Source organism: Pteropus medius, unplaced genomic scaffold, assembly GCF_902729225.1.
Source record: "Pteropus medius unplaced genomic scaffold, Ma_sr-lr_union100, whole genome shotgun sequence".
NCBI lineage: Eukaryota > Metazoa > Chordata > Mammalia > Chiroptera > Pteropodidae > Pteropus > Pteropus medius.
This window is the reverse complement of record NW_024349800.1, coordinates 3,537,143-3,552,267: the sequence shown is the minus strand read 5'-3', so window position 1 is coordinate 3,552,267 and position 15,125 is coordinate 3,537,143. Positions and strand designations below refer to the sequence as shown.

Below are 15,125 nucleotides of genomic sequence, written 5' to 3'. Positions count from 1 at the left end.
GAACACCTGGAGATTCAGGGAGAGTGGTATGGAAGCTTCGTGCCCTCTCTGCATACTTTGTCCTATATATCTCTTCTATCTGGCTGTTCCTGAGTTATATCCTTTTATGATAAAACACTAACCTAGTAAGAACAATGTTTCTCTGAGTTCTGTTAGCCATTCTAGCAAATTAATTGAACCCTTGGAAGGGGTCATTGGAACCTCCAATCTATAACCAGTTGGTCAGTCAGAAGTACAGGTGATACCCTAGACTTGCAATTGGTGTTTGAAGTGGGGAAGGGCAGTCTTGTAGGACTCAGCCCTGAACCTGTGGAATTTGATGTTTTCTCTGAGTAAAAAGTGTCAGAATTAAGTTGAATTGATAGACACTCAATTGTTGTCTAAGAATTACTTGGTGTGGGGGTAAATCTCACACACTGGAATATTATTCTTAGTTTTAGAATGATTTCCTTTTAAAAAATATTTAATTATTTAATCAATCTGACACTTTATGGTGCATATATGAGACAAGGTACGGGTATCAATCTTGATTATTTCTCCCAAATAATTAACCTGTCTCAGAATCATTAGCTGAAAAACCCTTCTTTTCTCTACTAATCTGTGATCAGAGATGGCTTCATTGTCATTGTTCTATGAGTTCATACGTGAATAAGGAGCTCTTGGATGCTAGGAAGAGATGCACTGCGCAGCCATCCCTGAATATTCACTTACTGTGACCAGGCCCTGAGTTCAGGGGTGTAGAGACCTCGGTAATCAGACCACTGGCCTAAGTTAGAGACTAGGATACAAATTTCTCTTCCACCATGCACTGCTGCGAGACCTTGGGCAAGTCTCTAGTCTTCTATGGGTCTCAACCTTGTGGTAGAACTCAGGCTGCAGTCCTGGGAGACAGGTGGCCAGGGTCTGACAGCCTTGGGCTCACCTTCCCACATGGGCCCCCTCCAAGTGCTGGGTGTAGCCAGCTGTAGGAGGCCTGAGAGGGAGGCCTGACAGGCTGAGGGGCAAGTAGGGCACCAGCCACTCCAAGTGGGACAGGAGAGAACCCTACAGTCAAATAAGGGGCAGGAAGGTCCTTAGTATTGGAAGACCTGGGTTCAACTCCCAACTTTGCCATGTACTAGCTGTGTGACCTTGGACAAGTCACTTATCTACTCTGGGATAAAGGTTGGCACCTGAGTGTGTTTCCAGAGTGGATTTGCTTGCAGCCTGGAATGCAATCTGATCGTATTTATTATTTTTCTTGCTCCTCCAGTGGCCCACTCTTTGACCCTGGGGCAGTGAGAGGCCAAGAAACAGCCCATCTGTCTCTTTCTGGCCCTGCACAGTGGGAAGAAAACTGTGAACTAGCCTGGCAGCATGGAAGGCTCTCGGGGTTTGGTGGAGAGCTAGCAGGGCCCGGGGAAATGCTCACCTGTAGCAGTTGTTGTTATAATTGTTATAACTTCCCAGAGCAGTCAGACAACCCAGGCAGATGGCATAGGAGAAAAAGATCTGCGTTCCAGCATCTACCCAGACCTGCAGGAAGACACAAAGAAGTTGGCACAGAAATAAGAGGTCAGATGTGCCTTGGCCCTGTTCTCTGACATCTCCCACCCACATCCTCCCTCTAAAAAGAGTCAACAAAGGGATAACCAAACTTCCTAAACCTTCTTAGGAACATGTTTTTAGGCATTCTATTCTTGAGGACCACTTGATTAAATATAAATATCCTTAATTAATTCCAGATTTTTTCAGTGGTTATGGATAACAGTTCACTGAATAGCAAGAATTTGGATGTTTAGGACCATGCTCCAGCTCTGTTAAAGTTACTTAACTTCTCTGAGGCTTAGGCTCCTGATATGCAAAATGTGGAAAGAACTCTCTCAGGAGTGTTGAGAGGATTCATGCAATAAGAAATGTAGCATGCTTATTGGAATGAGCATGCTCATTGGCATGTTTAAAGCAAAATGAGTGATATTCTTTGTGATTAAGACTACCATAAGAAAACTCATAGGGTTCCATCCAGGAGGAAGCATCGCATAGCTGACCTGAGCTTAAGAGGTAGCATGGAAGGGACAGAAGGAGACGGGGAGGCCCACCGAATCTTTACCATCAAAATAGATGCATTTGAGGCTTCTTATGTGGTACATATGTAAAGTACTTTCTTAGTTTCTAAGTTCCCTTTGACAAAAACTACTGTGGACAGCATGACACGCACAACAGGAATTACGGTGGCTTCTCTAACATTTCCTCTGGGCTATCTTTGAGCTCTTACAAGTTACCAAGGAAAATCTACAACTAAAACCTAAATGTAGCTGATGACTGATGCTTGAGAATCAAGTTTTATCTGGAGCAGGGGTCCCCAACCCTCGGGCCATGAACCAGCATCAGTCCGTAGCCTGTTAGGAACAGGGCCACACAGCAGGAGGTTAGTGGTGGGCAGTTGAGTGAGCAAAACTTCATCTGTATTTGCAGCTGCTCCCCATCACTAGCATCACCGCCTCAGCTCCCTCTCAGATCATCAGGCATTAGATTCTCATAGGAGCACCAGTCCCTGGTGCCAAAAAGGTTGGGGACCACTGATCTAGAGAACAAGGCTTTGCACTAAATACAATTACTAGCAACCATTTATTAAACACTTACAGTGTGCCAGGCACTTGTGCTGAGCCCTGTACACATTATTGCTCTTTAATGTTCACAGAGATTCTATGTGGTAGGTGCTTTTACTAGTCCCTTTTTACAGCTGAGGAAACTGTGGAACAGAGAGGTTGAGTAATTTGCTCAAGACCACACAGCTGGGAGTGGCAGATACAAGTTCATGAGACCCACCTCTAGAGAAGCATGCTTAACTAATCCCAGAATTTCAGAAGTCTTTAGGTGTAACCTCTGATTCAACATAGGACACTCTTCTGAGTACTTCTGACAGATAGTTTCTACTTGATTAGGGCAATGACAGGGAACTCACTATATCTCCTGATGCATCCCCTTTCTTCTTTAGAGAATTATGACCGTTAGACCATTTCTTAAAATGAGAGGAAATCTCCCTTCCTGGGTTCCTAGTTCTGGGGTCACCCAACCCATATTTCTCTCTTCCAAGTGGTAGCACTTTAGAGATTTGAAGAAAGCACCAGTGCCTCCTGGACCCTAGAACTCTCCCTTTTCCAGACAAAATATCTCTATTCTCTCTTTCTTGGGGAATTGATTACATGATAAAGGCCACTCTTCCCTGGATTTTCTTGAGTTTGTTAAATAATTCAACATATACCTTAAAAGAGATTATAATGTTGCCTCTCAACCTAAGAAATAATTTTTTTTCCCTCTAGTATAGGGTCATTGGGTTTAGTGTCTTAGAGCTAAATGAGGAACTTAGAGAGAGCCTTCTCTAAGTGTGTGTGGGTGGGGGGTGGGGAGGAGTGCCCGCAGATCAGAGTAGGTTGATACACGAGGAAGGAAAATGGAAATATAAGGAAAATAAAAAACCACTTTTTCAAAAAAAATTTGCCATAAAGGGGAGTTGGATGATAAGGTGGTAATGAAAGGGTAAATAAAATTTAGGAAGGATTTTTTTTAAATGGTAGAAACTCGAGGATGCTTAAATGTTGATAGGAAAGGTCCAGTGCAGAAAAAAAAAAGTGAAGATTTAGGAGAGAAATGGATATGTTTTTAAGTCCTCCTGCTCTGTTTCCCCATTTGCTACCCTAGTGGGATCCCCTTTACCCAAATCCAGAGTACAGTGACCTGTCAGGCAATCAAATACCCAACAGAGAAGAAATAGATGTATTTTGCCTGGAAAAAGGAGAATTCTAGGGTGCAGGGGGAAGTGGAGCTTTCTTCAAATCTCAAAGGCCAGTAAAACACTTGGAGAAGCAAAAACAATACAGCTGCTGACCGAAGAAATAAAACCAGATCACAGGAGATGCCCACAGGGATGCTCAGCACTCCCAGAGTCCCGTGTTTGTTTTTAATGCCCTTGCAAAATGAGTGTCCTCTTCCCAGACCCTTTGTTGTCCCTGGCTGAGTGTGCAGGCCAGTAAGAGAGGTTGTTCAGATGTTTGGGAAAACTGATTTCTCAGCTGGGACCCATGGCAGGTGGTCCCCTACCACAACATGGTAAATAAACTCTCTGAGTTCAAAAATGCTAGAGAGCTTTCCATTTGCACATCTCAAAGATGGGCCCCCAAACCATGATTTTCACCTGCAGGAAATTTTTCTTGCAGTTTGCTTACTGAGCACATCAACACTGCATCTGCTCTTTTTGCCTAACTAGTATCCATCTCCCCTTTTAGGTAATAGCATCCCAATTTTCCTGTGGAAAACCACCTCTTCCCCACTCAGAGACAGACAGCATCAGGGGTGATCATATGACCCATGCCTGGTCTATCAAAGCATTTCTCTTGGCCACAACTATTGGGTTGGGGATGAGCATATGATGCAAACCAAGCCAATGAAACTTAATTTGGGGACTTTCAGTGGAGCCATTGCAAATGGGACGCATTCTTTTCTCCTGGAGATGTTAAGTTTGTAACTGCTAGGGGTCATCACTGACCACGAGGGAAAAGAACAACCTGCCTGAGAATAAAGCCAGTGCAAAGGAAAGCCAGTGCAAAGAATCTAGAACAAAGAAAGACTGATATTGGTGGTAAGACTTGGGTCCCTGGGCCCAATCATACCTGAAATCAGACATACCTGAGAACATTTCAATTTCAGAGGCTTCTTTTTTCTTAAGTCAATTTGAATGGGATTACTGTCACTTCAAATGGAAAGAATTCTGACAAATAGCAATATTAAGATCTTAGAAAAACCTAGAGGCTGTAAGCCCAGATCCCTCAACCAATCCTAAATTACTAATGAACCACCACTTATTGAGTGCCTTCTGTGTGCAGAATCCTGTGCCAGATTGTGAAAGAGGTACTGTACAATGATACATATACACTCCATCTTGTCTGCAGGTAAGGTAAGACAAAGTGTTCAGAGAACAAGGTACCCAGTACCTAGGAGTGGTAGATGAGGGGAAAAATGAACATGTGTTAGGGCAATCAGAGAAGGCTGTCTGGAGGAAGTACACTTTTAAACACTGGAGAAGTGATGAGATGGGACATACTGGGCCTAGCGGTTCAATGAGAGAGGAGAATGTGTTCTCAAATGACTTTTCCCTCTTGCTCCCCTACCTCTGTAGGAAAAAAGCCTGTCATTGTTATTCTGATAGTTACCGTTAAATCAACACCTTTATACAATACCTTTTGTTCTTCTCCCTTTTGGCAATGTCTGCTGGTTTCCTACCATAAAGAATATTGATATTAGCCAGTAGCCTCTATTTCTCTTCCTTCTCTTTCCTCTAGGATCTAATGTGAAAAAATATTCATTTGTTTCCTGTAAATACTTAAAGGCAATCTGTGAATTTATTCTACCTTTCATATACACACATTCTCTTCCAATTTTTGAATACTCATACTATATCTGCATTATTAGAACACACAACCATTATGTATTATTTCCCTTTTAGTCACTATTTAGTTCTACAGGTTTAATGCTCACTCCCAGACTTTGTTAATACTTCTCCAGTCAATTTGCTTGTCTGTAGCTTGCTTTCTAGTAAATTCCTCTGTAAAGGCTCATGGGAAATAATATTTCTCAGGTTCTTGTATGTTCATAATAGTTGATCTATGGCTTTCATACTTGAAAGTCAATTAGCTATCTATAAAATCCTTGGTTCTCTTTTCCTTTTCCTTAGAATCTTGAGTATGTTGCTTAGTTATCTCCTGCCACAGAGAGCTGCTGGAGAAAAGTCTGATGCCACTCTAATTTGTTTTCCTTTATAAAACATTTTATTTTTTGTCTGAATGATTGATAGGATTTTTCCTTTCTCTTTAAAGTTCAATAATTTTATTAGAATATGTCTTAATGTTGACTATTCTATGTTGACTTTCCCAGGCTTGTGGTGTTCTTCTTGAAGATGTGAATTCAAGTTTTCTCTTAAATATCCATTTCCAGTATTTGGTCTCTTCCATTGCTTTGGATTTCTTCTTTGGGAATTTGTTTGTATGTTGGATCTTCTTTGTCTGTCTTCTGTACTTATCACTTTTTTTTTGCATTTTTTAAAAATCTCTTTCCTTATTTCTGACTTTATTTTCCTCCTTTCTATTCTCTTTTTACCTTATGACATTATCTATGGTGTCTATTCACTCCTGTATTCCTCTATTTAGTTATTTCTCCTGAAATATTTTTCCTTCTGTAAGCTGTCTTTTCAAACTTTCTAATGATTTCACTTATACTATTGTTCCAAAGCATCTGTGGGCTTCTTAATTTTTTAGCTTTTTAAAAAAATATTAAATTACAGCATTTAGATATTTTATGGTCTTTGTGGAATGCATTCAGTAGGAATACTATTATCAGTAGGAATACTATTCTGTTCATAAGTTTTCTTATAATGGCTTTGTGTAGGATTTGACCATAATTCTTTTCTGTTGCTCATGTGTAGGTGAGACGTATTTTCTTGTACTCTTAGAAGGGGGATTTTTGTATAGAGGAATAGGAGTAATCCAGGGTAGATTTTTTAGCCTCACAGTTCTATAGTTACCTCTTCTGTTGTTACCAAAAAGTCTTCCAAACTATAACTGCATTCAGTGCTTTCTGAAATTATTGTTCTCTATTCCCTTCCCTCACTCCTAGCCAAAATTTCTCCTTTTGTTTCCTCTATTGTCTCTGTCCTGCTCAATTTGGGTTCTGTTTTCTCCTCAATGTGAGGTTCTCTGGCCACGGAACTTCAGCTCGTCAGTCCCTAGAATTCCCAGGTCCCAGACCGCTGCCCGAACTTCCCGCAGTCCTCTGGCACTCACCTATGTCTTGGAGCCTGCATATATCCCTCCTAGTTTTGGCTGGCATCCTCAGATACTTCCACCAAGCTTCTACTCCCAGAGTCCTCTCCTCCTAGGGGTGAGTACATGTTAGAGATTTCGGGGTTTCCTGAATTTCAACCTTCTGAATTCCCTTTGACTTCATCTTCATCTTCATCTCATCCCATAGAGTTGATATCATGAAGATGTTATTGTTGTTAGTGTTTGGTTCCATTTGTTCACATTTGTGGGTCATAGAGTCACCCAGTTAGGCTGAAGGTACTATCCACAGGGTTTGTTTGTTTGTTTATTTTACTATCTTAGTTTTTCTGATATGTGGAGAGATTCTGGGCAATTAAAAAATTCTTTTTTTTTTTTCTGATGCCATCTTGTTTCCTTGGTTCTCAAGAAATCTTTAGAGGGAAGATAAATAAAATTGGTCAAAATGGAGGTGGCAGAATACCCAGATTTGAGAAATTGGTGAGTGGGTGTGACAATAGAAGACGAGTCAGTTTTTTTAAGGGAGGCTGGAAGTGTAAAGTAGGAAAATGGGTAAGTATAGTTCTGGGCAAGCAAGTTTGAGACATCTGAGTGAGATGTGCAGGAGGCAGATGGAAAGTCTAGGACTAAATGTGGGGATCTGGGCTAGAGACACATCAGAAAAGTCATCAGAATTTTAGCCATAACTTAACACCTCCCTGACTCCAGATCCAAAACTTTCTTCATTGGCATTTTCTATTTTCTACATTTGGAAAATCCATGTTGATTAATATCAACTTTTCTGCTGAGACATAGGCTCATTGGGCATGCAGAGCTTCCAAACTTTCAGGATTAGATTTCTGTGAAAAAGTCTCACAAAGCAGCATAATATTTCTTCACATGGAGTCTGCATCATTAAACTCCTTAAAAGACTAGCATAACTGATATGTGTCTGTGGTCTTAAATATATGCCTGTGGTTGTGAAAATGCAACAGGGTCTCAATTGTCAGCCTTCCCCCTAAATCCAGGAAAGGATGAATTAACTCGTTAGGAAACTACTATATTTGTTAAGATAATTACTAATAGGCTATGCTGGATTAAACAATAAACTACAAAATCTCAGTGGCTTAGCATAACAGAAGTTTATTTCTTGCCTATACAAATCCAGACACACACTGTGAAAAGGCTCTCTTCTACCCAATGACTTAGCAATGCAAGCCTTCCTACCTTACGACACTTCCATGTCAACACAATCTCTGAGGCAGAAGAACAGAGAGCTAGAGATTTGCTTGGGAAATTTTTAAGAGCCAGGCCTGAAAGGTGCTTATATCACTTCTGCCCACATACCACTGACCAGAAACAAATCACATGGACCCAACCTAAAGGCAAGAGAGTCTGGGAAATGTAGTCCTTCCATTTACCCAGAAAGAGAAACAATAAATGGTTGGTGAACATATAGCATTATTTCTACTACAGGCATTGTCTCATGTCTACTCCACCTAAGGCTACTTTTTTCTTTAGGAATTCCACAGAGATGCAGAGATCAAACAAGATCATGGTAGCCTTTGGAATGATTTAACAAAAGTAGAAAAGAGAGCCTAATGAAATGGGCTAAAAGAACATTCAAGAACCCTTCCGTCAGTTTGTTGATGCCTTAAGATGTGAGAAACTTGAGATAATATTTGTTGAAAACCTACTGTCTGCTCAGGCTTTCATGTACACAATCTTGTGATTTAATTACAAGATTATATAACCATGCCACTAAGGTAAGTATTGTTGTCTCCATTTTTATACAAGAGGAAATGGACACACAAAAGGTCAAGCAACTAATGAGAGAGAGAGAGTCAGTTTTGAACCCAAGGCATTCTGGCTCCAGATTTTACAGAGAAAAGCCGAGGCCTCCTGGTATGCTGGGTAGGTCTGGAGTCTCAGTTGGGATTTAAACAGCTCTGTAGCTGTCAAGTCAGACAGGACAAAGGCAACCCCACCCCAATGAAAGGAAGACCAGGCAACTGAGCCTCATTGACCAGCATGTCCCAGGACACTACAAAGGGGGCAGCTCAGCAGAGAAAGGGCTTCCTATTTCTCAACACAATTTGAAGGGAAAATAGTCTCCACAAAACAAACCTCAAGGAAGCTGGGTCAGTAGCTGAGAAACGGATCACTCCCCATGTTCTGCAGCAATGAATGGGGGGCGTTCTGGCAGGGTGGCTGTGGGCGGTCCACATTCAGAGGTTTGGAGGACAGATTTGCATGGGAACAGGGGAGCGGAGCCCCTTAGAAGAGCGGTGGTCCTTTCCTCCAGCTCTGGGGCAACCTCAGCTCTTTCAGGGCGACTGGTTCCAGTGAGCCCTGGTACATAGTAGGAGCAGAAAGCAATGGATCAGGATGTAACCTGCCTTCACAGGTAAACCCTCAGGACCTAGCACTGGATGGCACGGAATACATTCTTAATATCATTAGCTGGGAGAGGTAAGGAAGGATGGATGTACAAGGACAGATACTTCCCTACCCACACTCAGAAGCTACCAGGCCCTGATGGATGCTCAGTATAGACTGCCCTAGGCCACACAGACAGCACATTCTAGTTTACAAAGCACCTTCTTATGTCTTGTGACCCATAAACTGCTCTGAGGTGGGCACCATTATCTTCAGTTTAGAGACACATGTGTGTATGGGTGGAACTACTCTCACTTTCTTCCCGCATTCCCACCTTGGCCATGTAAGTAGAATGTCTAATCTCTTAGAATTCTGGGGGAGAAAGTTTCATGTCTTTTTTTCATCTCTTGGAGAGAGGTCACTTATCCAACTGAGGAGGTCAGGGTAAGGTCATTGTGCATATGTAGTTAGCACTTCCCTCTCTTTCCCACCCATAAAAGATTAAATAAGATAATGTGCATGAAATGAAGATTCAGCACAGTGCCTAGCTCTTGGAGAGTGTGGAGGAAGTGCTCAGAAACCCAGCTATAAGCTCTCGTAAAGAGTAGGTGCTCAGTCAACACTGATTCCTTAACAGGATATGCTGGTCTTTAAACAACTGAAAGAAAAAAAAAGCTACTTCCATTTTTCTCCCCCATAATAAATGTGTACTAAGTGTCCTCAATGTGCTAGTCACAATTCCAGGAGCTCCCTCAGGAAGCTTCCATTCTAGCAGGAGAAACAGACCGCACACAAAGTAAGATAAGCTATAACAAAGCATCTGTGGAGAGGAGTGAGTGGGGGACTATGGGAGAGAGGGTGCAGGGCTGTGGGGGCCAGGGCCTGCTCCACGGTACAGATGCTGCCTGGGGAGCTGAAAGAGAATTGGAAGTGGAGTGTGATTTTCTACAGTGTCTAAGGCAGCACGAGCTACAGAAAGAAACTCCCCTAGACAGGTGCTTTCAGGTCTACAAACAGCCACCCATCAGAGGAGAAGGGCAGTGCCTCCACTAGTCATCAAGGCAGCACCAGTGGAAGGGCCTGGTACTTCCATCTCTGCGCCCTGGCTTTGGTGGTGTTTGCTGTACTGGCTCTTTGAGGTTTCTGACATGAGCAGCATTAACCCACCCTTCCATAAAAGCACCAGCAAACGAGGTATGTCAGGGTGGTGACGCTGTTAATCACGACACCAACTCACCTTTGTCAGTGCCTACAACATACCAGCCCTGTTTAAGTGCTTTATAGGGTGCTTCAAAGGGTGCTATTATTATCCCCTTTTTATAGATGACAAAATTAATACCCAGAGAGGTAAAGTCATTTATCCATACACGCTGGCCACTGTGTGAGAAGTCCCTTTGGACTTAAGGACAAAGGAACCTCTGGAGCTGCTTTCCAAAACCTGCCCTGCCCTCAAGAGAGGCACTGAAGTACCATGCAGAAGGGACAAAATGAAATGAGATGGCTTTTGTTAGGTGCCTGGTTCTAAGCCTTGCTGGGGCTTAATGGAAAGATCCAGGCCAACCTGGATTGGAGCCCTGCTTTTCCACTTAACCTGCTGTACAACCCTGGGCAAGTTACTTCATCTCTTTGAGACACAATTCCTTGTCTGTGAAAGTAAGACGTGGTGAATGTAAGGTACACAGTGGGGTATCTGGTAGAATTCCCTTAATCGGATTTCTTTGGGTGGCTAACGCTTCTCAACTCTACTATTAAAATAAGCTCCTATATCTTTCCCACCATCTAAGTCCCCTTCCCGCCAAGTGAACTAATAAGATTCCTGAGCAGCACCAAACATGGTAGCAGATTCACCTGCCCTTAGGGCAGCGGGCATGGGTATAGCAGTGAGGGGCAGAAGAAGTCAACATCTTACTGCCCCCAGGCTCCTTGCTGTCCCAGTGCCTGGTCGAGATGTGTGAAGACTGCCAGACCCAACAGTGCATGTGGTGTTTGGATCCAAGTAGCCAGGACAGGGCTTGGTGGCCTTTTACTTCTTTAACATTTTCTTTTCAAACAGATAGCCACACACAGACACACAAACACACAACTTTTGTAAATGGAGACTTCGATTGAGGCAAAAACGTAACTTATGTGGCCTGGCAGAAAATGGCTGAACTAAGCTCTTTCTTTTTGCCTTTTATATTGGTAAAGATTCTCAAAAGATTAAAAGTAGGTTAGGAGAATAATACAACAGCTGTGTTTCCAGTGTGTACCTGACAACGGCTTTTGTAGAAGTGAATAATTACATGAAAATCACTTCCTTCCCACCTCTTTCTCAGCCCCCTCCGGGTTGCTAGGCGCCCTCTCTCCTTCTTTCGGCTAATGCCACATACAGAAGCTGATGAATACAGTATGGCCATTATGAGGAAAGGAGTCTGAGGGAGGAGGATTCAAATGCTCCCTCCCTAGTGGACTCAATGGGGGGAGCAAACTTGAGGGGAGAGGACTCTGGATATATTTATATGCTAATGCACTGGGCAGGCGGCAGGGCCAGCGGGGAACAGTGGTGGGAAGGGGCAGAGGCTCTTGGCCTGGAAGCCCCGCTGGAAATATGTTCTGCAGCCTCTGGCTCTAGTGCCAAGCACTTCCCTGGGCAGCCAGCCCTGGGGGCTGACTGGGGCCCCGCCAGAGGCCCTGCCAGTAAAGTGTCACTGGGCTGAAGGGCTGAAGGGCTGCACTGTGGGCGGTGAGGAGCTGTTCAGTTCTGTGGAGGGGAGCCTGGGTGTGTAGGCTGACCCTCGTGGCCCGTTTTTGTGTGGAGCAGGGAGTGGGGTCACTGTGGCTGGGCCTTTGCCCGGAGGCTAGACAGCCATGTCCCAGTCACAGAGCACAGAGGGAGTGGATGGGTGGTTGCTGGCACTGGGCCGATGGCAATGACCTCCATGACTTAAATGGTAGAATCCTGGGGGCTGTGCATGACTATCCCTTAATCCATCGCATGAGATAATCGAGCACGATTTTACCAAAGGACTAAGCAGAGGAGATTCAGAGTGAGGATAAGTGTGGGCAAGGCCCAAAGACGGCACACTCTCAGCCCTGAACTTTTCCTAGAACTGTGCAGCCTCAGGGGCCTATATTTTAGGCCAAAGTCTTCTCCGGACAGTGTTCCTCTAGGGGGATGCTATTGGCATTTTGGATAAGACAATTCTTTGTGCAAGACTATCTTATTCATTGTAGGAGGTATAGCATCACTGGTTCTCACTTTCTAAATGCTAGAGGTGGCCTAAGTCATCATATAGACTGACACCCCCACGTGTTTCTCAGGTAGGATCCCCTGGCAGTGACCCTACCTAGCTCTGGCTGAGAACCACTGAGGCAGGGGAAATCTGAGCTGGTGTCGGTGGTGGGGCTGCAGAACCCAAATCCCCTCACAGGGGAGCACCAGAACAAGGCCTTCTGGGCCAAACCAGATGTCAGCTCCCAGCCACGACCCAAGCTGAGCAGGCAACCGATATGGAGCCTCATCATCTCCCACTATAAGATCTTCTCTCTAATAACCAGAGAGCTAGGGAAAGAAACAGCATGCCAGGATGCTCACAAGCTGCTGTGTACACGCCAGCCTATAGGGAGGATTCTCTTGGGAGGAAAACGAAAAAGAAAACAGCCACGGTTGGTGAAGGTAGCTGCCTCCGCTTCTACCCAGACACAGAGTAGTTGATACATTTAATCACATCATTATAGTCAGTGTTGATTGTCTAGCTCCTCCAAGAAGAATAGAAGCTCCATGAGAGCAGGGAATTTCATGTTTTTGTTTTTGTTTTTGTTTTCCACTGATGTCTCCCTGGCACTTCACACACTGCCTGGCACGTGGTAAGCACTCAAAAATATTTGTTGAAGGCTCACAGCTGCTTAGCATCCTGAGGACATAGGAAGGGAGCATTCAGGGCTCATGCAGAGTCCTAGCTACCAGGTCAAGTGGAGAACGTGCGAGGCTGAAAGGGTCTGGACATTAGGATCCAATTCCAGGTTGCCTGAAAGTTCCTGTGTATTCTTCCTAAAGTTCTTTTCCCTTGGCCTCAGTTTTCTAAACTGTAAACTAAGGAAACTGGATTGCAACAGAGATGACAAATATGTGGCACACACATCCCACTCCCATTCCGGCACACAGTGGACATGGCTAATCAATCCCACTCCCATTCCTCCTCCCATAGCAGATGCTGCTAATCAATCACCACACTCTTTTCCCCTCAGTCCAGCTAAGGTGGAAAAAGTCCATCACCAATCAGAGTTAAGTGAGCTGAAACGTGAGAGAGGTGGTCTTCTAGCCTTGGCATCACAGGCTTATATAGCAAGGATATGTTTTAGATGCCAATTAAGGCTCATTTTCCTTGACGTGTTTCAACTTTATGGTCTTGAAAGCCCACCAGACACAATGACACCAAGGAGTTTTAGCTCCTGCCACATGCTGACAAACTTCAAGACAAACACAAGAGGCAGAGAGTCTTTATAAAGAGAAGAAAACAATAACATTACACTTATATTTTCAATGGATTTTTGGCACTTGTCCTGGCCTGGAAGGCTGGAAGGAAGTAAAAGACTATTCCAGTGGTGCAAATGGTATCAGCAAAGGCCCAGAGGTAGGGAAAAGAAAGGTCTGTGCGAAGTTGCCCAGGAGGAATGCTTCTAAGCACAGGACTGAGAAGGAGATGGAATGCACCTTCCTGGACCCATGGATTCACAGAGCTGGTATTTCATTAATCACTATATCTTTGGCTGGAAGCCGCTAAGAGTTTTGAGTGGGAAGATGCCTGTGGTAGCCATAGGAAGGATGCAGGAAAATACTACTCAATTCCATATGAAATAGAATTCTGACAAAGGGAGAGCACTCAGATTCCTGCCTCACGAGCCTCCCAGAGGTGATACATGGTGGCCAGTGGGTGGGAACAGTCAGTCAGTAGTGGAAGAGCTTCCTCCCTAGTTCTAGTCCTTAGATGAGCTTCCTGTTGCTAGAGGTAACCAAACAGTCAGGTTTGGAGTGAGGAAACTCCTGCATTGCATTGGAAGTTAGGGCAGAAGATCTCTGAGGTTTTCTGCTAGAAACTTAATGGTTAGTGGGTCAGTTCCCCTCAGCAACATTTTCTGAGCATCTTATATCTGTCAGGCATGGAGAATATAGAGATAATTAAGACACCATCCCCTGCTCAGGAGCTTGCAATCTAGCAAGCATGAGAAAGAAAAGAAAGTCAGATAAGTACCTTCCCTGGACCACAGAATCAGACAAATCTGGCTAAGTGCCAGCTCTGCTGGGCAACCTGGGGGAGGAGGCTACTTCTTTGAACCTCAGTTTCTTCATGGGTACAGTGGGGATAACAACAGCTCCAAGCTGTCAGCATTGTTCTAGAGACGAGACAATGTGTGCAGACTGTACACTGGCACCTGGCTCAGTAAATGTTGTATCCAGTGGGAGGGGCTGAGTGGCGAGAGAGGAGTCATTACTCTGGCCTTGAGAAAGCATGTTTGGGGGTGTCTGGGAGCTGAGTAGATGTGTCCCAGGAGGGGAAGCAGAAGAAAAGTCAGCTATTCGAGACTGATCCCAGAGCCCTAGCTTCCTCTCCACCCCAGGGTGAGTGTTCCCACAAGGTGGAGGATGCCTGGACTACTCATGAGTTCACACCTCATCTCCCAGGCCCAGCAGATGAACCCCAGGGACACGGGCTCTGCAGGCCTCTCTGTCTCTATGGGGCCACGGCCTCTGGGCAGCAGTAGGGGTGAGAATGGAAGGGAAACCTACTACCTCCTCATGGGCCTTTGAGGAGTTGTGCAAGCTGTCCATATAAACATTGCCTGGGGATGCAAAAATGTGCTTTGCTCCTAAACAAAGAAAGCAGTGAATTCTCTTATATCATCTCAGCGGCAGAAATCCAGGTCCACAAATTCTCACGGATCCCACTTTCTTTGCTGGGGGCTTATGAAGCTGAC

The 15,125-nt window shown here is 44.2% G+C and overlaps 1 protein-coding gene across 2 annotated transcripts in view; it reads right to left on the bottom strand.

Moving 5' to 3' along the window:
• Positions 1-15,125, bottom strand: part of SLC6A11 (solute carrier family 6 member 11) — a 123,761-nt gene that overhangs the window by 34,305 nt on the left and 74,331 nt on the right. For both annotated transcript variants that reach the window (XM_039886732.1, XM_039886731.1), the window contains exon 7: positions 1,412-1,515. In XM_039886732.1, coding sequence (XP_039742666.1) covers positions 1,412-1,515 — 104 coding nt within the window. The remainder of the gene's footprint in view (positions 1-1,411; positions 1,516-15,125) is intronic.